Source organism: Dama dama, chromosome 26, assembly GCF_033118175.1.
Source record: "Dama dama isolate Ldn47 chromosome 26, ASM3311817v1, whole genome shotgun sequence".
NCBI classification, from domain to species: domain Eukaryota; kingdom Metazoa; phylum Chordata; class Mammalia; order Artiodactyla; family Cervidae; genus Dama; species Dama dama.
Window position 1 is genome coordinate 36,193,662 of NC_083706.1, and position 25,486 is coordinate 36,219,147.

At 39.9% G+C, this 25,486-nt stretch overlaps 1 protein-coding gene across 8 annotated transcripts in view; it reads left to right on the plus strand.

Annotated features, from left to right (window-relative positions):
• The window catches only part of UTRN (utrophin), a 545,759-nt gene that overhangs the window by 113,142 nt on the left and 407,131 nt on the right, over positions 1-25,486 (plus strand). For 6 of the 8 annotated variants that reach the window (XR_009690701.1, XM_061130409.1, XM_061130407.1 and 3 more), the window contains 7 exons: positions 12,212-12,304; positions 13,526-13,603; positions 13,947-14,039; positions 17,504-17,676; positions 20,017-20,132; positions 20,837-21,003; positions 24,569-24,772. Coding sequence is in view for 7 of the 8 variants with exons in the window: in XM_061130409.1 (XP_060986392.1) it covers positions 12,212-12,304; positions 13,526-13,603; positions 13,947-14,039; positions 17,504-17,676; positions 20,017-20,132; positions 20,837-21,003; positions 24,569-24,772 (924 nt within the window). In the remaining variant the exon portion in view is untranslated. The remainder of the gene's footprint in view (positions 1-12,211; positions 12,305-13,525; positions 13,604-13,946; positions 14,040-17,503; positions 17,677-20,016; positions 20,133-20,836; positions 21,004-24,568; positions 24,773-25,486) is intronic. The other 2 variants (XM_061130410.1, XM_061130406.1) reach the window with 1 other exon arrangement.

Sequence of the window (25,486 nt, forward strand, 5' to 3'; positions counted from 1 at the left end):
CAGAGCCACCTACCTTGTGCTTTTGCATTCAGCCCATGTGACTCACCATCTCCACCTTCAGAAATGGGCTGTGATTGGCACGTGGATGTGTAGATCTGAGACATTGTGGGCCAGTGATTTATAATGAGAGGATTCTTAAAGAGGTGGTGGTTTTGGGGGAAAAGAAGCTCTTTCTGTTAAAGAGGCCTAGGAGATCTAGGAACCATTTTCAACTGTACTTGCCCTAGGAAGCTTTTAGCTCCAATGGCTACTGGTAGTCACTCTCCAACAATGACCAGTCCTGATGGGAGCAGACTGGGTGGGAAGTTGGGGGAGCTGACACTGCTGTTTTTATTTTTATAATTTGTTGGGGAGATAAAAAAAATCCTGTCAAGCTAAAGATCTTATTCAACACAGAATACAGAGAAAACACAATTTATTATTGAATGTTTGTATCAGATGAGGTGCACACAGACAGTTGGTAAAAGACCAGAAATCTGGACAGAATTTCACACAAACAAACAAAAAATAAAGTAGAACAAAGAACAGTAAGTGTGATTCTCCTGGAAAGACAAATGGGTGCTCCTTGTGCTGGTCTCCTGTCAATCTCCTGAGAGACTTCTGAGATGATTTTGAAGTTATTTTGCACTGGAAAATTGAAGATGAATTTATCAAATTCCTGACCCCCAAATTAGGCCTGTTGTGTCTTTAAAGAGAAATCCTAAGGAGAAGGAAGGGGCAGGGTGACTGCCTCTCCTTTATTAAACAAAAGAAATCTTTTCTTTACCTTTCCATTACCACTATCAATGCCCTAACTGATGCCTTGCCCTTTTCCATGGAAGCCTGTCTGTTGAGGTACTGGATTCTGCTGCCATTTCCACTGCTTTGGTAGTTGAGCATATATGGAATGAGCTGTATTGTTTGTTGATTCAATAGACCTCACCTAGTTATTTGTCCATGGAGTGTGCAAGTGGCCTTGCCCCTGGCTGCTGGGTGTGGGAGCCTTTTATTGTTCAGTGGCTCAGTCGTGTCTGACTCTTTGTGACCCCATGGACTGAAACATGCCAGGCTTCCCTGTCCTTCACCATCTCCTGGAGTTTGTTCAAACTCAGGTCTGTTGAGTCAGTGATGCCATCCAACCATCTCATCTTCTGTCGTCCCCTCCTTCTCCTGCCTTCAATCTTTCTGAGCATCAGGTCTTTTCCAGTGAGTCGGCTCTTCACATCAGGTGGCCAAAGTATTGGAGCTTCAGCTTCAGCATCAGTCCTTCCAGTGAATATTCAGGATTGATTTCTTTCAGGATTGTGTTCCTTATCATCCCGGTTTTCTCAGTATTATCTCAGTTACTTTTGTTTTTACCGAAAGTGTTAGTTGCTCAGTCCTGTCCATGAACTGTAGACCTCCAGGCTCCTCTGTCCATGGGATTCTCCAGGCAAGAATACTGGATTGGGTAGACATTGCCTTCTCCAGGGGATCTTCCTGACACAGGAAGATCTTCCTGGTCTCCTGCATTGAAGGCAGGTTCTTTACCTTCTCAGCCACTTCTTGTTACATGTTGTATGACTTTTAAAAAATTTTTTATTGGAGTGTAATTGCTGTACAATGTTGTGTTAGTTTCTGCTCTACAAGAAGTGAGTCTGCTATATGTATAGATATATTCCCTCCCGTTTGGACCCCCTCACCCTGCATCCCACCCATCTAGGTCATCACAGAGCACCCAGCTGAGTTCCCTGTGGTATACAGCGGCTTCTCACTAGCGGTCTATTTTGCACATGGTCGTGTATACATGTCAATCCCGGTCAATCCCGGTCTCCCAGTTCATCCTATCCCCCTTGTCCCGCTTGTGTCCACATGTTTGTTCTCTGTGTCTGTGTCTCTATTCCTGCCCTGCGCAATAGTTTCATCTGTACCATTTTTCTAGATTCCACATGTATGTGTTAATATATGCCATTTGCTTTTCTCTTTCTGACTTACTTCACTCTGTATTACTTTTGATTTTCTGAAAGATACTATTAGATTTAACTTGTATTTTATGGTATTCTATAATTTCTAAGGCAAATGCACCTTCATTCCTTTGACTCCTTTGTGAGCACAGCAATTATCACCGCTGGGTAGCTACTGTGACGTGAATTGGATTGCCTGAGCCATCTGCTTCTCCAGAATCTTTCTCCTTCATTTTCCTCTTGCCCTCCCTTCTTCCAAACAAGCTTCTAAATGGAATCTTGTCCAGCTCATAAGGACTTGTGCTGACCACCACGAATTCTTAAAGAGACTGGCCGAGAGCCATACACTCACTCATTCTTTGACTGTGGCACATTTTGCCGGTTTTTCTTTGTCAAGGTGCTTACTGACCTCCTTGGCACTTTATTGTTCCTGTTTTGCGTTTCAGTTGAAAGCAGTGCAGCTTTCGCTCTTTCACCATGGGACTGAATCATAAAGTAGGCACTGAAGATTATGCAGTCTTCGTTTCATCCATTAAGCTGTATGCTTTGTAATTGTTATGAACCTAATTTCATCAGTTTGCTTAATTTTTCCTAGAGATCAGCTCAGTCAGTTCAGTCGCTCAGTCGTGTCCAACTCTTTGTGACCCCATGGACCACAGCACGCCAGGCTTCCCTGTTCTTCACTATCTCCCGAAGTTTGCTCCAACTCATGTCATCGAGTTGGTGATACCATCCAACCAACTCATCCTCTGTCACCCTCTTCTCCTCCTGCCTTCAATCTTTCCCAGCGTCAGGGTCTTTTTCAGTGAGTCAGTTTTTCACATCAGGTGGCCAAAGTGTTGGAGCTTCACCTTCAGGATCAGTGCTTCCAATGAACATTCATGACTGATTTCCTTTAGGATGGACTGGTTGGATCTCCGTGCAGTCCAAGGGACTCTCAATAGTCTTCTCCAACACCACTGTCCAAAAGCATCAGTTCTTTGGCACTCAGCTTTCTTTACAGTCCAACTCTCATATTCATACATGAATATGTTTTTCCATACATATGGAAAAAACCATAGCTTTGACCAGACAGACCTTTGATGAAGTGAAGTGGCTCAGTTGTGTCCGACTCTTTGTAGCCCCATGGATTATAGCCTTCCAGGCTCCTCCATCCGTGGGATTTTCCAGGCAAGGGTACTGGAGTGGGTTGCCATTCCTTTCTCCAGGGGATCTTCCCAACCCGGGGATTGAACCTGGGTCTCCCACATTGCAGGCAGACGCTTTACCATCTGAGCCACCAGGGAAGCCCCTTTGATACCACTTTTTAAACGACTTGGGCTTCCCTGGCAGCTTAGCTGGTAAAGAATCCTCCTGCAATGTGGGAGACCTGGTTTCAATCCCTGGATTGGGAAGATCCCCTGGAGAAGGGAAAGGCTACACACTCCAGTATTCTGGCCTAGAGAATTCCATGGACTGCATAATCTATGAAGTCACAAAGAGTTGGACACGGCTGAGTGACTTTCACTTCACCTCACTTTTTAAACAATCTATATTTATTTTATACAGTAATACACATTACAAACATTAGATGGTAGAGTAAATCCAAAGAGACTTTTTAAAACCACTTTTAATTCCGCCGTCAAGAGAAAAAGTACATTTTTGTTGTAAAATACTTAAAAGAAATCCTTTTACACATACACATAATTAACCAAAATGACACTGTACATAGTGCTCACTGATACATTATTGATTTTTAAGAAAAAAAGAATTACAAGAGGTACATTTTTATTAGTGCTGAGATTTGGGATTCATAAATTAAAGATTCTGGTTTTTAAAATATTAAAAGAAGTATTAAATTAAATCATTCACTTCTTTTTGAGTTTTTAAAATAACTCCTTGCAAAAAAATGACTCAAAGGAAAAGAGAGAGAGACTGTAAAACTTACAATATGTTATCAGATGCTGGAGCATCATTTTAAAATTGATTGGGGCATCAGACTGACCTGAGAAGAATGCAGAAATATGATGGCATGTACACTATATGGGCTTCCCAGGTGACTGTAGTGGTAAAGAATTCGCCTGCCAATGCAGGAGACACGAGAGACTCAGGTTCAATCCCTGAGTCGGGAGGATCCTCCAGAGTAGGAAATGGCACCGCACTCCAGTATTCTTGACTGGAAAAACCCCACGGACAGAAGAGCTTGGTGGGCTATGTCCATGGGATCGCAAAGAGTTGGACATGACTGAGCATAGCACATACACACTATATACCTGTATGTGTGTGTGTGGGGGGGGGTGGGGGGTATGCCATATATATGGGGGCTTCCCAGGTGGCTCAGTGATAAAGAAATCTGCCTGCCAATGCAGGAAGACACAAGAGACTTGGGTTCAATTCCTGGGTCGGGATGGTTCCCTGGAGAAGGAAATGGCAACCCACTGCAGTATTCTTGCCTGGGAAATTCCATGGACAGAGGATCCTGGCAGGCTACAGTCCTTAGCATCACAAAGAGTCGGACACATCTGAGCAGGCACACAAGAGAAGATGCCATATATATTAATATAAATATGTATGATACACACAGAATTAGACATACATAGACTCATATACTCACACACACATGCTGTAAACAGTGGGGATATTCACGGAATTGAATAGACTGCTTCAAATCCCATCTTGAAAATATGTAGAGTGTAAGTAAGTAGCAGAATAATCAGTGTCAAAGGGCTCAAATTTATTATTTGTTTGCAAGATACCATCATCAGACAAGTTAGTGGTGAAACCATTTAGAAACTGTTATCTGTTCACTCTTCTCTGTGTTGTTCACAGTTATAACTTCATTATTTATGATGGGATTAGGTAAACTGCAGAATAGAATCAGCCTCTGTACTATTAGTATATTTCTTATTTGGTGCAAATTTGGCAGAATCAAGCTAGTTCATAAATCCCTTTTACTGTGCTCCTCATGCTGTTTTAGTACCGATTTTATTTACTCAGTTTAGATTCTGAGTGCCGTGAAGGCACAGACTGTGTTTCTCATCATCTACTTGTTGGTGTCAGTATGGCACATTACAGAGAAAAAGCCGTTTTCTGACCCCAAAGTCCAAGTCCCAGTTCTGCCTCTGGTTTGTTTGTTGTATCATCAAAGCATTAACATTTCATCCTTTTAAGAACTCCAAACTGCACTTCCTAAATATTACTGTTATTGAATCTTTTATAATTTTTTTTTTCTGTTACTACTACGACTGCTGCTGGAAAACTTGACCTCTGATGGAAATAATTGTGATTTGCCCGTACTGAAGAAAGGGGAGAATAATCCAGTATTAGATTATCAGATTAGAGGGAGAGTGGAGGGATCACGTGGGATCTCTCATTTGGAGTTTGAGTTGTGTTTATGTGATGGGAGTCCATTAGGTTAAAGCCGAGACATGATGTGATGTGATGTGCACCTTAAAATTAGTTATTCTGACTCTCAGGCAGCAGTAAGGAGAATGCATGGCTTGCTATTGGAGACATGGATGAGAGTAAGGAGTAGTGGTCGCCTTTGGAACATGTGTTGGGATGTAGAAATGACCAGGGTTGTTATGGTTAGAGATGAGGCATGAGTGAGAGGAAAAGAATCTGGTGTGACTCCTTTGTTTTTTTTTTTGGTCTGAGTCAGAATAATGACTTTGCTTGTATTTTGCAATCAGTCATATTCCCTAGTCTGTGGATGGTGGGGTGTGTGTGTATGTGTGTCTCTGTGTCCTATCTGCAGAGCTTATCAGTTCCCCAGAGGACTTACTGTTGACCAGTCTTAGGTTTCACCTGTATGTGATTATGCCCTGGGAGAGAGATTGCCAGTCAGTCGTCCTGGGATCCAGTATATCTGTAGACAAGGTTGGTTCATCTTGCACAGTGTTCTGGACGTTACAACTATCAGGAGATTATACACATAAATTCAGAGTTCCCACTCTTTGGAGAAACCAGGAGTCCTACCAGCAGTGGGTGGGATTCCCACATGGCTGGGACTGAGCACTAGCTGTCACCTTCAGCCCGTAGGGCTGATTGATTCACCAGGTGTGGTGGGCCCATCCCGTTGGCCACATTCAGTTGAACCATCATGTCTCCGTGACTGTGTTTGCAGCCCTTGCCCTCCGTCAGACCCCTGCTTGCACCTCCCACATTGTCATGACAGTTTGTTTCTGTCCTCTGACATTTTAGGGTCGGGAGCTACAGTGGCTCAGCTGTAGGTATTAGTGCTGGTCCCTCTTGAAGTCAAGATGATGTTAGAACTGGTGTCAAGAAAATTCAAAGACGTGTTGGGGACCAGGGGATGAGAGGAGGCAGCCAACGGGAGTCATCTGTAACATCTGTCGTTTGGATTCCTATCATATTGTCTTTTTCGTTTTTTTTTTTTTTTTTTTTTAAAGCTAAATGGGCTTCCCTGGTGGCTCAGTGGTAGAGAACCCGCCTGCCAGTGCAGGAGACAAGGGTTCGATTCCTGGGTTGGGAAGATCCCTTGGAGAAGGAAATGGCAACCTACTCCATGGCAACCTACTCCAGTATTCTTGCCTGGGAAATCCCGTGGACAGAGGAGCCTGGCGGGGTTCAGACCACGGGATTGCAGAAGATTCAGATACAACTTAGCGACTAAACAACAAAAAAGGCTAAATGCCGCTCAAGGCTTATTTGTCTTTCAAATTCAGGATGATTCATTTGTACTATTTTGTGTTTATTGAAAAACTATGGAAACCCTTGCTTGTAAATGGGGAGAGTGACTTGAGTTTGGCATTTCTGCAGGGCCAGTCACAAAGGAGGTATTCACCAAGTATTTGTCCAATTGAATTATTAAATTGCATTCTCTCTGTCAGAGAAATTTCTGCAAATAAGTCTCAGCAGAGAATTAAAAATCTAAATAAGAGTTTAACTGTCGGGCTGAACCAACTTTTGTTTTTATGCAGCAATGACTTCTGACATTTCCAGCTGTTTCCCAGGGTGGATCCCATGCTTAGAGCCTGTGATTTGAAAGGATCAGAGGTGCTTTAAAGCCATGAACTTGAAACAGAATTTTCATTTTTAGTTCATTTACATGTGGTATATATCTTGTTTGCTCTCTTTGGGAAGTCATTAAATAAATACGCCCCTCCTTTTCTCCTCCCACCTCACCACTAGTTAATTAGTGGTGTTTCCTTCCCTATATGTCAGGACCCCGTGCTCTCGTAATTTTAGCCGCACTTCAGTATGGACTTGGAGAACCTGGGTTTGGAGTCAGACCTTGTGGTATCATTGCCTGGTTCTGCCTCTCACCTGTCATGTCACTTCTGTGTCTCAGTTTTCTTACCTTAAAGTTCTATTTAAAGAAACAAAGAAGGCATTTAAATCTGTATTGATCTCTTAGAACATAACCGATACATAGTAAGTCATGCTATTATTATAAGAACTTTTCATGTTTCCACTGTCAGTTTTTGTATGGCCCATGAGCTAAGAATGGTTTTCACATTTCTAGGTGGTTGCAAAAACCACCTAGAGTCAAAAAAAGATTTCAAGGTGCATGGACAGTCTATGAAATTCAGATTTCAATGTCCACAGATTCAAGTTTGTTGAAACACAGTCACTGTCCCCTTCGGCTTATCTGTTTATATACTGCTTGTGCTGCTTTGACATCATGACAGCAGGCTTGAGAAGTTTCAGTAGGGACCTTCTGGCCAGCAAAGACTAAATGAAATACTATCTGAACCTTTACAAAAGACATTCTCTGCCCTCTGTTGCAAGACACAGAGTACTGAATCACCATACTTGGAGGTGTAACTCTACTAGTTGTAGGTGGAAAGGGGTCATGTTCTTTCCACCTGTATGTGGGACATTCCTAAATTGTATTTTTTCAGGAATATGCAGTATTTTGTAGTGATTGGCCAGGGGTGTGGGGAGTGTGAATATGTATTTTATATGTAAATTCTGAACCACAGTTTTGAATTTGTAAGAGCCCTGGTCCCCCCCTTCCTTCTGTTGTATGGTAATTTAACATTTTGAGGAAAGACAGAACAGTTTTCTACAGTGGCTGCATCTTTTTACATTGTTGCCAGCAAAGTACATTTTTCAAGTATTTTCACTTGCTCTCCAACACTTGTTAATTCTCTCCAATCTTGTTATTTTCTGTTGTGGCTGCTTTTTAAATTAGCTATCTTAGATGTGAGGTGGTTTCTCATTGTGATTTTAATTTCTCTCTCTCTGATGGATGTTAACTGTCTTTTCATGAAAGTGAAAGTGAAAGTCGCTCAGTCGTGTTGGACTCTCGACTCTTTGTGACCCCATAGACTATACAGTGCATGGAATTCTCCACACCAGAATACTGGAGTGGGGTAACCTTTCCCTTCTCCAGGGGATCTTCCCAACCCAGGGATCAAACCCAGGTCTCCCACATTGCAGGTGATTCTTTACCAGCTGATCCACAAGGGAAGTCCAAGAATACAGGCGTGGGTAGCCTATCCCTTCTCCAGTGGATCTTCCTGACTCAGGAATTGAACCAGGGTCTCCTGAGCTTAGGATAATCTATATTTCATTGAAACCTAATTTAAGGAAAAAAATCTCCACTGAGGAGATCCATGGGCTGTATTTTCCTTCCTGCAGGTGTATGTGGTCCTTCTGAAGGTACTGGGTGGAAGTCACAGTGATCGTGTCATCACTGGGAGTGGGGTGGGGGAGTTGGGAGAATAGGGACACAGCACAAAGCATATTTCATACTGATTGCCATCAGTATTTTCCTGAAATTTGGGAAATGAATAAAGCAATTGAGTTGTTACTGTTGGATTTGTTTTGGTTTTTAAACAATATAAAGGCATTGATTTACCTTGGATGAGTGACTAACTTCTAGAAGGATAGAACTGTGTCTCAGTTACCTTTGTTTCAAGAGAATGCTTCACAAGGAGTTTTTCTGAAGATGTGTTGCTCAGTGAACAAATGAATGATCTGGACAAGAGAGGAAAAGGGTGTCAGATGCAGGAAAATGAATGCTGCCTCTTGATGAATGCCTCCTGCTTTAACCACTGAGCAGCAGTGTCACTTAGGAAAGAATCCTTTGGGTTTGCTGCTGAGTTATACTTGTCTCACGGTGCATGTGTGAAGTGCAGGTGTGCTCTTGTATAACCTTGTTCATTGTTTTTGAATGGGATGTATCCGTACACATCATCGAATTGGTGAATTTGGGACTTGGAAGATCTTTCTCTGTGAAGTGACACTAACATATACTCAGGTTCCGAATTTGCTTTCACATCCCTTCCTGAGATGAAGTGCTTATTTGTTTTATCCTTTCTTTCAGCTGTTGTTGACATTTTATGGCACTTTTATGACAGTAGAAAGCATGAAGGTTATGCTTCTGATATGAATGATAATTCCAAACATTAATTGAATCTCTGTCATCGTCAGATGAGTCAATAGATGTAGAAAGGCCACTTTTCCAAAGTTACATGACTGGTAAGGGGCTGGTCTACAATTAGGTTCTGAATGGGCATTCATAATTGTTTGTAATATGGAGTAATACTTGCATTTATATATTTTTCAATGTATGTGTTTGTTCTGTTTTTGGCTGCACTGGCTCTTTGTGGCTGCGCACAGGCTTTTCTTTGTGGCATGTGGACTCTCTCCAGTTGTGGTGTGAGGGCTTAGTTGCCCTGTGGCCTGTGGGATCTTAGTTTCCTGACCTGGGATTGAGCAGCAAGTTAGAAAGAGCATGGACCCCTGCATTGGAAGGTGGATTCTTAACCCCTCGACTACCAAGGAAGTCCTTGACTAACATATTTACTATATTCTATTCTATGCTGGTCTGTGTTACTTTATTTCTTTTTTGGAGAATGGATAATGCAGTGGATTTGAGAACGGATAAATGCCACCCAGGGGCTTTCCTGGTGGCTTAGTGGTAAAGAATCTACCTGGCAATATAGGAGATGTGCATTTGATCCCTGGGTTGGGAAAATCCCCTGGAGAAGGAAATGGCAACCCACTCCAGTATTCTTGCCTGGGAAATCCTATGGACAGAGGAGCCTGGTGGGCTGCAGTCCATGGGGTTGCATAGAGTCAGACATGATTTATTGACTAAACAGCAATAATCACAAACGCTGCCCAGACATTATTTAGCTGCCTGTGTCCTCAGTATTCTTAAGATCCTTTCTGTGCTGGGATATCCCTATTTGTTTCTTCCATGAACTTCACCTGTATTCTTGTCGCTTTGCTCTAAAACCAGAGTTGTTCACTTCTTCCTGAAAGGGAATCTGGGTATTTGGTGGCTACTTTGCTCAAGTGTGCTTGGGTGGGTTTTGAGAGGAGCAAGGTAGGGGTAGCAGATGATTGGGGCCTTTTCTGCCCTTTGCTTTTACTGACAACAGGTAAGGAGTCTTTAAAAATTTTTTTTTTTTTCTTTTTAAAATTTTTGGCCACACCGCGAGGCATGTGGGATCCTAGTTTCTTTGCTAGGGATCTAACCCATACCCCCGCATTGGAAACATGGAACCGTCCCAAGAAGTCTTTAATGTGCAGGAAACTTTCCTGCTCTGCCTCAAGGTATTGCCTCTGGATCTGGTCTCCTGCATCACGCAAATCTGTTTGTTATGTGATAGATGGAGATCATCCATGTGTTTCTGACATCATCGCTGCTAACGCAGTGGTAGCTGGAAATAAAAAAGCAGCTTTGTTTCAGATATAAATAAATGATAGTTTATTCTTTACTGATTCTAGTGGTGAAGACTTTACCATAACTCCCTTCATTTAGAATATGTGAACTATGGAAAAGCCACCTGATAAAAACCATTGGTTGAGTATATGTTATATATAATCAAAATCATCAGAAATCAAGAGGAGAGGAAAAAAAGGGAAAATGCAAAGTTTTAGGAAACTTGAGAATGGTTTCCTTCCCGCTTATCCATTTCAAGCTCAGTATAATTCTGTTTCATATGATTTCATGTTTTTTAAAGTGAAGAATAATGAAGACACAATAATTAATGGTTATAAAATATCTTTATTACTGATAGGAACTAAGACTGTTAATCTCTGGAGATTTCATGTTGGAAGAGAATAATTTGATTCAACATAATTATGCAACATTTATTATACTGTGCTTTATAACTTTTTCACCTAATATTAATTTTTAAATTTTTTTATAATAACCCGTGATTTAGAAGACAGTTAAGTTGGTGATTTAGGTTCACTACTTAGTTAATAATCATATTGAGATTTTCCATGAGTAATTGTCCTGTTGCATACAACTATGATGTCACACACGGACAAGGCCTATTTGTGAATGAGTTTGGATTTTCTGGCATCAGGCATTCATCAGGGGAACATCATGCTTCTTTGGTGGCTCGATGGTAAAGACTCTGCCTTCAGTGCAGGAGACAGCTTTGATCCCTGGGTGGGGAAGATCCCCAAGAGTGGGAAATGGCACCCCACTCCAGTATGCTTGCCTGGGAAACCCCATGGGCAGAGGATCCTCGCAGGCTACAGTCCACGGGGTTGCAGAGTCTAACACAACTGAGCAACTAACAACGTCAGAAACAAAGAGTTTAGAAATTATGTAAGTTTTGTCATTTAAAATATAGGACTCATACTGAGTTTAGACACAGAGCCAAAAATATCCTAATCATTCAGAAGTTAGTAGCTAGAAATACAGACCAAGCACAGACCAGGCGCCTGAGAATGAAATTGGAGAGCTGAAATTGATGACGACATGACCTGCTTCCATAATGGAAATAGTGAACGCCACGGTTATACTGTGAATGTAAAGTGTAGAGCTGAAGTAAGAATACGCTGTTTTCTTTGGTCTCTGCACCCAGGTGCTCTAGGCTCAGTTATATTTTTAACACCTCTTCCTTCTCAGGAATACACTGGACTCTTGAACAGCATGGGGTATTATAGCTGCCAATGCTGCAGAGTTGAAAACCCACAAATAATTTAATTAGCTTTCTCCTGTCCCAGTTCCACATCAGTGAATTCAACCAACCACGGATCATATAATATTGTAGTATTTCTTACTAATAAAAAAAAAAATTCCATCTGTAAGTGGACCTGTAGGATTTAAACCGTGTTGTTCAGTGGTCGTCCATATTTACCATAGTCAAAGCATATTAACATTAACCACAGTTTTATTTGCTCCTTTTCTAAGAAATAATGCAGTTTATATCTTTCAGCTTACATAATTTGTTATAGAATTCAAAGTTCTTTGCACTTTTTTTCCATCCAAGGCAAATTTGTATTGTGATCACCCAGACTTGTAACTGGAAAAAAAAATTGCAATTTATGTGTGAAATTTCTGCTGCTGATATTGTACTTTTCTTTTATAGAGTGGAAAACCACCCATCAGTGATATGTTCACAGACCTCAAGGATGGAAGGAAGCTATTGGATCTTCTAGAGGGCCTCACGGGAACCTCACTGGTGAGAGATGTTTTCAAGAACCAGTCTAATGGTGTGTCTCTTATTGCTGATACTTGAAGACCCTCTGGGGGTCCTTACAATGTAAAGGCTGATATAGGAACATAAAAAAAGGGTTTTAATGAATTTTTTGATGGAACTATGTTTAGGCTTTATCAAAGACTGTATTTTTATCCAAAAAATTACTTTTTATTTTTATTGCTCTCAGGCAGTAGAGAATTACAAAGAAGGGTGGATATTTAAGAAGGTATGATATTCTGAATAGTGGAAAGTAGAGATAAATATATGCTTAATGTTATTTAACAAATGGTTAAAAAAAGTTATCAAAATATGATGTCTATTTTTATTCAGATTTTCAGTATCATCTTCATGTTTGTTTCATCATCAAATCCAACTCTATTACTTTATGTGCACGGTAGCTAATACTCACAAAGAAATAACTTTGCCAATGAAGAGGATGCATTTTATGGGTACAGACTTTGACACTAGAGGTAGAATTACTATGAAAGGTATAGAGAGACGCACTTCTGAAGATGAATTTCTTTCTTGCTAGAGTGTGGGGTGTTACACTGTACCTTTTGCACCAGATGGTGGGTAACCACCTACTGGAGAAGCTGATCGCTTTCTTAGATAAGATTCCCTGGCCAGTGAGGCAGAAAGAAGCCTCCCAGGTCTCCTTGGCAATTCCAGTCTTCCCAGCGGGCCCCCGTAATGCTATCTGGATCCTGGTATAGCACCTCTGAATCCTCTCTGCTCAATCAACACTAATGCAGGTAGAGGTGACATAACTTCTAAATCTTTGTGCCTTCAGCCCAGTTGAGACAGAAGAAGCTTTTTCCCTGGTGGAGCATTGGTTCCCAAGCTTGTCTGTACCTTAGAATCACCAGGGAAACCTTGTACAAATTCCCAAACCAGACTACATTAAAGACTCACTAAAACACAATCATAGGGAGTGGGATTGGACACAGCATTGGTGTCTTGGGAAGATCCCTAGGGAATTCCAGCGTTCAGGCATGCTAAGGAACTATTATCTCAGGATGCTATTTGTGGGAGGATTTGCATTCTGTCGACGCTGGCCTCCATGGTGGCCTGAGAACCCAGCGTGGGCTCTAGCTCAGAGAGGATCTGTAGGCTGAGCTGCTGTCTCACGTGCATCTCAATGTCAATCGTTGACAGCAATATGGAGGGATTCTGTCTCATTTGCTTTTGTGTTTTGCTTTCCAGCCGAAAGAACGTGGCTCCACAAGGGTGCACGCTTTAAATAATGTCAACAGAGTGCTGCAGGTTTTACATCAGAATAATGTAAGTTTGTCGTGTGACTTCGGGGGTCCTTTGATGCCATCGGGATGATTTATTACGAAACCAGCCACCTGCTCTGGGCACCGGTGTCAACCGATTTTTGGAAACATTTTTCATATGAGAAGTATTGAACCTTTTCTATGAGTGAAGGAATAGTTGTGCTTTTTTGTGATTACTTTATTGATCTATTGTTTAAGTAATACGTTGTTGTGACTTAGGTTTACCTGACTCTCTAAAGTGAGATTTTTCTTAACCATTTACTTATATTGTTGTCCAAATGTGCTAAAACAAAAACCTGGGTTTCTGTAGAAAAATTGTCTTAAAAGTTATTTTTTCGTTTTACTAGGTGGATTTAGTGAATATAGGAGGAACGGACATTGTAGATGGAAATCACAAACTGACTTTAGGATTACTTTGGAGCATCATTTTGCACTGGCAGGTGGGGAAATTTTTAATTACCTCTTAATAGGAATTGGAAATGGATCATAGGTGTGTTAGTTTCTTAGAGCTGCCACAGGGTGCCACCAACTGGGTGGCTTCAACAATAGAAATTTGTTTTTTCACAATTTTGGAGGCTAGAAATTGGAGATCCAGGTGTCAGCAAGGTTGGTTTCTTCTCCTTTATTGGTAGGTGGCTCCCTTCTTGTCTCCTCGTGTGGTCTGTGTATGTCTGTGTCCTAATCTCCTTTGCTTATTCCAAGATACCAGTCATACTGGATTAGGGCTAACCCATGTGATCTCATTTTACCTTAACTACTTCTTTACAGATTTCTATTTCTAAATACATCCCTATGGTGAGGTGCTGGGGGTTAGGATTTCAACATACGAATTTGGAGAAAGGATATAATTCAACTTATTTGGAATGAAAAGCCTGACAAACTGCTCTATTTTCCTGGCATAGAGAAAAAGTATTTTTTAAATATTAAATTTTAAAAATACTGGATTATCAAAGCATTGCAAAAATAACTCAAAGAATTCCTGGATACCTTTCACTCAGATTTTCCAAATGTTAACAGCTATTTGTATTTGTGTGTTTTCTCTCTCTCTGTCCCTCTTTCACTAAATAGTTAAGTGTGTATTTTGTAGAAGCAAATTATTTTTCTAAAAACAAGAAGTTCTCTCATATAACTACAGTATATTAAAATAATATAAAATGTTGAATACATAATATTTCAGTTCAGTTCAGTCGCTCAGTTGTGTCCGACTCTTTGCGACCCGATGAATCGCAGCACCCCAGGCCTCCTTGTCTATCAACTCAAACTCATGCTCATTGAGTCGGTGATGCCATCCAGTCATCTCATCCTCTGTCGTCCCCTTCTCCTCCTGCCCTCAATCCCTCCCAGCCTCAGGGTCTTTTCCAATGAGTCAACTCACCTTGCATGAGGTGGCCAAAGTATTGGAGGTTCACCTTCAGTATCAGTCCTTCCAATGAACACCCAGGACTGATTTCCTTTAGGATGGACTGGTTGGATCTCCTTGCAGTCCAAGGGACTCTCAAGAATCTTCTCCAACACCATAGTTCACAAGCATCAATTTTTCAGCTTTCTTCACAGTCCAACTCTCACATCCATACATGACCACTGGAAAAACCATAGCCTTGACCAGACGGATCTTTGTTGGCAAAGTAATGTCTCTGCTTTTTAATATGCTATCTAGATTTGTCATAACTTTCCTTCCAAGGAGTAAGCGTCTTTTAATTTCATGGCTGCAATCACCATCTGCAGTGACTTTGGAGCCCCCAAAAATAAAGGCTGACACTGTTTCCACTGTCTCCCCATCTATTTGCCATGAAGTGATGGGACCAGATGCCATGATCTTAGTTTTCTGAATGTTGAGCTTTAAGCCAACTTTTTCACTCTCCTCTTTTACTTTCATCAAGAGGCTTTTTAGTTCTTCTTCACTTTCTGCCATAGGGGTGGTGTCATCTGCATATCTGAGGTTATTGATATTTCTCCCGGCAATCTTGATTCCAGCTTGTGCTTCTTCCAGCCCAGCGTTTCTCATGATGTACTCTACATATAAGTTAAATAAGCAGGGTGACAATATACAGCCTTGACGTACTCCTTTTCCTATTTGGAACCAATCTGTTGTTCCATGTCTGGTTCTAACTGTTGCTTCCTGACCTGCATACAGGTTTCTCAAGAGGCAGGTCAGGTGGTCTAGTATTCCCATCTCCTTCAGAATTTTCCACAGTTTATTGTGATCCACACAGTCGAAGGCTTTGGTGTAGTCAATAAAGCAGAAATAGATATTTTTCTGGAACTCTCTTGCCTTTTCGATGATCCAGCAAAAAATATATTATTGATATATTATATATTATTATAATATTTATTTTGCTAATATTAATAATTATACAATTATTATACTATGCCTTAACAAATAGTATATAATTATTAAAATCAGGAAGATAGTATTGAAACAAAACAATTATGTGATCTAGAGATCTGATGGAAATTTTGTCAATTGCCCCGATAATATCATTTAGAGAAAAGAATATAGGATTATGCATTACATTCTTTTGTCTTGTCTTTTTGGTCATCTTTATTCAGGCATAATTTCTGAGTATTTCTTTGCACTTCACGATATTGATGTTTTTGAAGAGTACCGAATAGTTATTTTGTAGAATGTTCTTTCATGTGGGTTTGACTGATATTTTCTCATGGTTAGATTTAGGTTATTCATTTGTGGGATAAATGTAACAAAAATGATGTTGAATTTTCCTTAATACGCCATATCACGAAGCACATGCTGTCTGGTATTTTTTTCTGGCTGTATTAACTTATCGTTTGAGTAAGCTGAACTCTGCCAGTGTCTCCACTGTAAGGTGACTGCCCTTTGTTATGAAAAAGTATCTTGTGGAGATATACTTTGAGACTTTGTAAATATTCAGCTACTTATTAAACTTTTGTCCATTATTTTTAAGATCCATTCGTAGTTCTTATTATTTTTGTTTAGTTGCTAAGTCATGTCCAACTCTTCTGTGACCCCATGGACTGTAGCCTGCCAGGCTCCTCTGTCTATAGGATTTCCAAGGCAAGAATACTGGAGTGGGTTGCCATTTCCTTCTCTAGGGGATCCTTCCGACCCAAAGACTGAACCAAGGTCTTCTGCATTGGCAAGCGGATTCTTTACCACTGAGCCATCAGTTATTATTATGGTGCTTGGCAAAGTGATTTTCTCATTTCATCATTTCTTCTACATTTGTTAATTATCTTTCCACTTGTGAGGAAGAGCTTTCCCTTGTGTCTTGTTTCTCTGTATCTGTCTGTCTATTCATTTATATATCTGTGCACACTGATGGATTTTTACTTCTTTAGTAGGTTATGATCTTTCACTACCATTATTTATTTTATAAACCCCTTTAAGTTGGCTCTTGTGTGTGTTTTTTTAATGTCCATGTCATTATTTGAACACTTCCTTAAAACATATGTATTAATTTAGAATAATAACATAAAATATTATTTCTAGATTTTAATTGTTACTGCCATCAGGAAATGCAATTCATTCTTGGATTTCATAGTTAACCAAATTCTTCCCTTCTTTCTGATTTCTGTAGAAAATCAAAATTGAGTTTTCCTCCTATTAAAAGATGTTTGTAACTGTGTAGTTTTAAAATATTTTTTGTGGCTATGAAATTAATGTTCACTGTAACCAAATGTATTAAAAGTATTGCTAAGGTATAGAAAATGCCATGATACGTAAAGGTGATGTTAAAATCACCTCTGAATCAAAGTCATCACTGTTAAAATGCTTTTATGTTTCCAGTGTTGAAAGGAAAGTTTTGAAATAAAATGAATACCATTGGCCTGGCCCAGTGGTTCATGAATATAGCATTCCTTATTCAGGGACTTGATTCTTGTTACTACGTGAAGTTATTGGCAGGCGTTGTTTCATTTGAAACAGGTGAAAGATGTCATGAAGGATATCATGTCAGCCCTGCAGCAGACGAACAGCGAGAAGATCCTGCTGAGCTGGGTGCGCCAGTCCACGAGGCCGTACAGTCAGGTCAACGTCCTCAACTTCACCACCAGCTGGACAGACGGGCTTGCCTTCAATGCCGTGCTCCATCGGCATAAGTGAGACGGGACTCTTCTTAGCTGTGCAGACTTGTACACATTTGTACATCCTTCCTGTCTCTCCCTACTCCTGTCTCCTCCTTCCTAAAGTCCCTTCCAACCACCACCTCTCTCCTCTATACATGCTTTCTGAAAACATTAAAAAAAAAAAAAAAAGAAACATCACGGAAAAAAAAAACCACACATCACATTTGTTTCCATAGGACTTAAATGCCACAGTGTACAACATCCCTTATTTCTTGTACGTATTTATAAGTTAAAAAATGTAAAATAATTCACATAGTTCAAGCCCACTCATTCCGCGCTACACTAATAATATACACAAAGAATTGTTGATACTTTTCAGCCTTCAGCTTAAAGGAAAAATCTCTATGAATTTAGTGCAACCCCAATTGAAGATAATGATTTTTTTTTTTCATGAAACTTGTGATCAGAGTCTGATTCTATAATAAAAGGCCAAAGGATCAAAAGGAGCCACTTCATTCTTGAAGAAGAGACAGGCTGAAGTACTTTCCAAACAGAAAGCAAGACTAGTTATGAAGCTATATTAATTGAGACTATGTAGCACTACAAATAAAATACAATGTAATAATAAGCTGAAGCATAAGAAATTGCCAATATTTGACTGTTTTTGACACGTAAGAATGGCAGTTTCATGTAGTTCAACCCAAGGGAATAAATAGCTCAGAAATAGCTCCATTCTGGTCTACACCTGGGCCTATGCTGCAGATTAATAGATGGTGTGGAATAAGTGGAAACGGATGAGTTGGATCCCTGCATCACCATATCCCAAATAAATTCCAGATGCAGCAAGAATTTAATTGTGAACAGCAAAATTTGTTATGTGTTTTATCCCTCTTGTAAATTATTTATTGTCTCAAGTTTTATTTCCTGTATGTTCTTTATTGATATATAAAAATGCAGTTGACTTTTCTATGGCTTATATCTAGAAGACTGTTAAATTCTGATAAATTTTGAATTTGTTATTATAGGTTTTATTTTGTTACTGTAGGTTTTTTTCATGACCATGAATTATAATAATTTATTTTCTCCTTCCCTCCCTTCCTCTCTCTTTCTCTCCTCTTTCCCCTTCATTTATGCCTTGTCCTTCAATACAATATTGATCTAAATTGGTAGTACTGAGGCAGAATGTCTTGTTCTTTAGTGTTTTTCCATAGCTCTGCTATTTGCTGTATTTTTTTTTTTTCATGTACCTTTTATCTGATTTAAAAAACCTAGTCGTCTTCATCTCCTTTATCAGTTTAAGGAGGTTGTCCTCTGTTTCTAGTTGGTTAAGAGATGCTGTCAGAAAACTTGAATTGTAGCTAAAACATTTTTTCTATCTATTGCTTGATTGAACAAATATGTATGGAGTATCTTCTGTGTGCTGGGCACAGGATGTAGAACAGAGATAAAAAGCAAACAAAAATCCCAGTCCTCCTTCCTGGAATTAATGTTCAAATAGAGGGAAGCAGGCAATTTTTAAAAAATGGAAACGTGAGTTGTGTAGCCTATAGAAGTGGTAAATATTGCTGAAGAAAAATCTATGAGGCAAGATGAGGGCAATTACCTGGCATGTGGGAGGTCCCTGGGTGCAGCGGTGTGAGTAAGGGGTGTAACAGGAGATGGCGTCAGAGAGGGAACCGGGGGTGGGGGTGAGCGAGGCAAATCTCAGAGGGGTAGGCCGGTCCACGGTGCAAGAGCAGATAGACCTCAAAGAAAATGATCAACTTTTAAGCAGTTAGGGTGACAATCATGTCTAATTTGTGGGATTAAAAGAAAATCATGATAGACATGAAATACTAAACAATAGCTCTATGGAGCGGGGTGGATGGAAATTCTCTTAGGGATTTTCACCTTAGAAATATCCTGTGAAGGGATTGGAGCTGGATTTTCTATTCTGCTAATCTTGGTCTTTTAATCAGAGATTTTAGTCCATTAACATTATTGTTATAACTGATGTATTTACAGAAGTTCATTCTTAACTTTATTTTGAGCTCATTTTTCTTACTTTTTCTTCTTGTCTTCTTGTAGGTTCTTCCTCCTTTTTTTTTTTTTTCTTTCACTATATTATACCATTTTCATTCAGTGGCTACTCCAAAATTTTAACAGCATATTTAACCAATACAAAAATCTTAGAATGTTTTACCTGTCATGTCCATATTTATATTTTATAAAGTATTATATATTTGACAAACTTTGGGGATATAAAAGATAAACTTTTAAATTTATATTCACAAATAAACAAGTAAAAAACTGAAATGTTTATGATTATAACAGTAACAACTTTTTCATCACATATTTCATCATCACTGAATTTTATTTGCATGCTAATTTCAGACCTGATCTCTTCAGCTGGGATAGAGTTGTCAATATGTCCCCAATTGAGAGACTTGAACATGCCTTCAGCAAGGCTCAAACTTATTTGGGAATTGAAAAGCTATTAGATCCTGAAGGTATTGTTCAGTGTTTAATTTCAACCTTGGTTTTGCTTTACAATTTTGAATACTTGAAAAGCAGCATTTGTTTGTTTGTTGTTGTTGTTTTTTCTCTTTGTAGAAAGAATTGTGAGAGTTAAGGAAGTGTTTTTCCTTTTGAAATATGGTACAAAACTTTTTATTATAGATATAATACTTTTGTGCTTAACAATTTCTAGGATCCTTCAGGAGGAAATTTAATTACATCACTGGAGAATAGTTAATAAATACCAGCATAAGATTTAACGTTTTTGGAAAACAAAATTATTAGACAAACAATTTAGTGTTTGGTTCATTAAAATGTGCTTTTTGTGTGAACGAGCTTCTTGTATATGATGTGAAAACTCTACTTAAGTATGTTGCAAGACTGAAGTCTAGACTTATTTTCATAATATGAATGAAATCTGTGACATTACCTTAAATGGTAGCTTATCTTTTAGCCTTGTGGGGGAAACTGTAAGGGAAGATTTTTAAGAAATGGGATATTGCACAAAAATCCATAGGTAATCATCTTGACCTGTGTCTCATATATTATATGAAAGTTACCAAGCTGTGGTATTGCAGAGATAGTATACTAGTATTGTTTATGGGCACTAAGGACAGTTATTTTATACCTAATATTGAGCAGTTCACATACTTTGGACATCTAATTTAAGCTGGTTCTTATTTTCTTTCACTTTTAGATGTTGCAGTTCAGCTTCCTGACAAGAAATCCATAATTATGTATTTAACGTCTTTGTTTGAAGTGCTCCCTCAGCAAGTCACTATAGATGCCATCCGTGAGGTAGAAACACTTCCAAGGAAATATAAGAAAGAATGTGAAGAAGGAGAAATTAACATACAGGTACAGGTAAATTTTTACTAATATATTTGACTTGCCGTATTTGTTTTTTGTAAGGTACTAGGTAAGATAATTCTGAGGGTTTTTTTCTTGATTGAGAGGATCTTGGTTTCTCAGCATCAGAGCTTCAGTTTATCAGTTAGCATCTGTCACCATCATGTGCATGTAATGGAAAACCACAACTTTACTGATTTTACTTTTTAAAAGGGAAAATATATGTTTCACATAGCAAGGCCAGAGTTAGGGCCTAGGATAATCATGCTTTTGCATAACATGCTGTTTGATTAACAGCAAGTATATTAGGGAGTTTGGGATTGACATGTCCACACTGCTGTATTTAAAATGGATAACCTACCGTCTAGCACAGGGAACTCTGCTCAATATTCACTGACAATCTAACTGGGAAAAGAATTTTAGAAAGACTGTAGATATGTGTGTGTGTGTATATGTGAGTGTATGTGTTAGTTGCTCAGACATGTCTGACTCTTTATGACCCCATAGACTAGAGCCCACCAGGCTCCTCTGTCCATGGATTCTCCAGGCAAGAATACTGGAGTGGATTCCCATTCCCTTCTCCAGGGCGTGTTCCCAACCAAGGGACTGAACCCAGATTTCCTGCATTGCAGGTGGCTTCTTTTACTGTCTGAGCTACCAGGGAAGCCCAGATACATGTATATGGATAACTGAATAATAAAAAAGAGCAGTGTATTGACATTAAACTCTTCATCTGCATGCTGTCACTAATGCCTTAGAAGTTGAGTTAACGGAAGGAATATGATGTGGTCAAGTTGTAATCATCTACTCTTTGACCTATCTTGCTATCTTCTACTTTTCAATGAGGGCTGATAGCCCGCCTTCCTCTCTTTCTCCTTCTACAGATAATGTGCTTAGAGCCTTAGGTGATCAGTAAATAATTCCTGAATTTCTCTTGAAATTGATCTCTCAGTCAAACATCTCCTCTTGTATTTGAATGAATACCTTCTGAACACTTGGCATTTAGATAACGCCTTCCATTTTCCACCTCATAGATCCTAGTGCCTATCTTAATAACCTTTAGCTGGTCACTAACTTTCCTAGTTCTCAGATATCTTCATTAGAATATGGAGGTTTGGTACTAAGTGATCTCCAGGATTATTCTGGCTTCCCAGTTTCAGAGTTTTAGGTCCAGAACTTAACTCATTCTTCCTTCTCTCTCTTTGGCATCATCTCACTCCTAATTATCCAGTGTTTCACCTATGGGCTCACTGATTGACTGTTTTTAGCTCCTGCATGTCATTTACCAGGTCCCTTTGGATTCTTCCTTCAAAATATCTTGGGGTATGTTTACTTTCTGTTCCAGCTCTCATACTTATTAAAGACCTCATCTCCTCTTGTAGTTTACAAGGCCCAGCCCCCTGCCCCAACTCATCTCAGGCCAGTGCACTCCAGTCGTGGTAGACGTCTCCTCTCCTTCCCCCAGATTCTTGTACCTGTGGGCTGATCTCCATGAAACGCTCCTCCACCCACTGTTTGCATGGCAAGCTTCCCATCTTTCTCCAGTTTCAATGGAACTTTTTCAGAGAAGACTTCCCTGAGTAACCTAATTGAAATCCGGCCCTACACACACACACACTCACTCACTCTGTTTCTTGCTGCCACAGTATTTTTATAAACTATGTTAAGAATTTTCAATTGTATCTTAAGAGCATTGAGAAAGCAGTGGAAGATTTTAAGCAGGGAAGTCTTAGGATATAATTGCATTTTCCAAACATCATTCCGGCTGCTCTGTGAGAAGTGGATGGTGGAGGTAGAAGTTTGGATAGTAACAGGGAGCTGAAGACACTGGTGATCAGGCTGTTGTAGTCCTGAGGTCAAATGACAATTGTGAAGATGCAAAGACCTGGATGGGTTTGAGGTAAATTTTGAAGGTAGGAATTGCTTATCCATATTAAATGTAGGAGGGGAAAGGAAAAGAGGAACCACGTCTGGCCCCCTGGATTTTAGCTGGAGGAGTTAGTTAAGTGCATGGAGGAGCCATTTACTGAAATGGGAAGCCAAGAGAGGTTTGGGGGGAAAAAATGAAGGGTTTAAATACTGACAAGGTTTGATATGCCTATGAAAAATTGAAGTGGAAATGTTAAGGAAGGTGGGACATAGGAGTTTGGGACGCAAAATATAAAGGTAATAGGATATGTTAATAGATGGTTCTTGAAATCTAATAGCAATGGATGAAGCCATGCAGGCAAAGTACATAAAGAGAATTTAAAAAGGGGCTTACTTTTGAGGAGCTGCATTACTTACATGTTGGCAAATGCTTTTGAACTAGGAGAAGAACCAAGGTGGTGTTATTAAAGCAGCGGAAGGAGAACTTCGAGAGGGCGGGGACAGGTCAGATGTATAGAATGCCACTGAGAGCTTAAGAAACAGAAGGTGACCAGACTTCTGGTTTTGCTTTAAACAGTTCTGGTTTATGTATGTTGTTCTAGCACTGTGATGATAAAAAATGTTCTGGTTTTGTGTTCATTACATGATCCTCCTAAGGATGATGCTAGAAGAATGGATTTGTCATTGAGAAGTTTATTGGTAACAGTGGCAAAATACTTTCCAGGTGTGTGGGAGGGACCAATACCTGATCAGCATGAAAGGGAGTGTTAACAGCCCTAGTTGTTAAATACATGGGCTTTCCTTATGTTGTTTTCTATACAATTTTGTATGTTTCAGATACATGAAAACTGTGGATGAGAGGTGAAAAGGTAGAGACAGGCTGTAGGCAAATTTTAAAGAACTTTGCTCTGGAAGGGAACTTGTAAATGAGATAGGTGGTTAGTTTGGTTATACAATTCTGAAGTATATAAGAAAATACTCCATTGCTTAGAAGGAGCTTGGAATAACTTATTCCACAGGCTCTTAAAAAAAGAGAAAAAAACCCAGCTAGTAAACTAGAGGGTTACTACCTCAGAAAAATATCATCAGTACAATAGCCTGTATACGTATGGCTGTCTTTTAGTGTCTAAAATGCAATGCTAAAATGCTATTCAGTAAAAGCAATTTAACAAGGGTTCTAATTGCTCTCTTTAAATGACATCTACCCTTTCAAGGTCCAGCATGTTCCAGATTCTCTGTGAAACTTCCTGTTCTATCCCTTGATGAATTCAAAATGCATCCCTTGTTAGACCCATGGAATTTATAATTTTGTTAAGAGCCTGTTTATTTTTGTTCAGAAGTGATTCATGTGGGTTATTTGTCTCTTCCCAACTATATACTCTGGGAGATAGTGAAGGACAGGGAAGCCTGGTGTGCTGCAGTCCATGGGGTCGCAAAGAGTCAGACAGGAGTTGGCGACTGAGCAACAACAGCTATATTAGAGTATATCTGAGTATCGAATCCACGAGTGATCCAGCTTTTGTACTCTTTGCCACCCTGGCATGAATAAATGCTTTCTGACTAGTTCACAGCATTGCTCACCCAGCTCCTGAGAATCCAACGGATGCCTTAAGACAGTGGTGTTTACCTTGGGTCTCCATCTGGTGTGCCTTTGTTGAACACCTTCTGGTCTTCACGATGCTTGTGGATTTTCTTGGATTTGTTTCTATAGAGCTCAGCACCAGAGGAGGAGCAAGAGAGTCCCCGAGCGGAAACCCCCAGCACTGTCACGGAGGTTGACATGGATCTGGACAACTATCAGATAGCACTGGAGGAAGTGCTGACCTGGTTGCTTTCTGCCGAGGACACTTTTCAGGAGCAGGATGACATTTCTGATGATGTGGAAGAAGTCAAGGACCAGTTTGCAACCCATGAAGTAAGTAGTCTGTGGCTGATGAGCAGGATATATGTGCCATGGTGCCTATGTCTTAATCAGGAGATGTACCCTGATGTATGTTGTTTACTGAATTCTGCTCCACAGAAATTTCATGGCATTATTTGAGGACTTCAGTGCAGTTCAGTTCAGTTGCTCAGCCGTGTCTGACTCTTTGCCACCCCATGGCCTGCAGCACGCCAGGCCTCCCTGTCCGTCACCAACTCCCAGAGCTTGCTCAAACTCATGGCCATTGAGTCGGTGATGCCATCCAAACATCTCATCCTCTGTTGTCCCCTTCTCCTCCTGCCTTCAATCTTTCCCAGCATCAGGGTCTTTTCAAATGATTTATTGTTCGAATTAGGTGGCCAAAGTATTGGAGCTTCAGCTTCAGCATCAGTCCTTCTTCCAATGAATGTTCAGGACTGATTTCCTTTAGGATGAATTGGTTGGATCTCCTTGCAGTCCAAGGAAGACTCAAGAGTTTTCTACAACACCACAGTTCAAAAACATCAATTCTTTGGCACTCAGCTTTCTTTATAGTACAACTCGCACATTCATACATGACCACTGGAAAAACCATAACTTTGACTAGGTGGACCTTTGTTGGCAAAGTAATGTCTCTGCTTTACACTTTTTTTTTTTTTGAGGACTTAAGATTTTTAAATAGGGCTTCATTATAAAACTGGCGTGGGTGATTAACTGTACGTTGGAGTT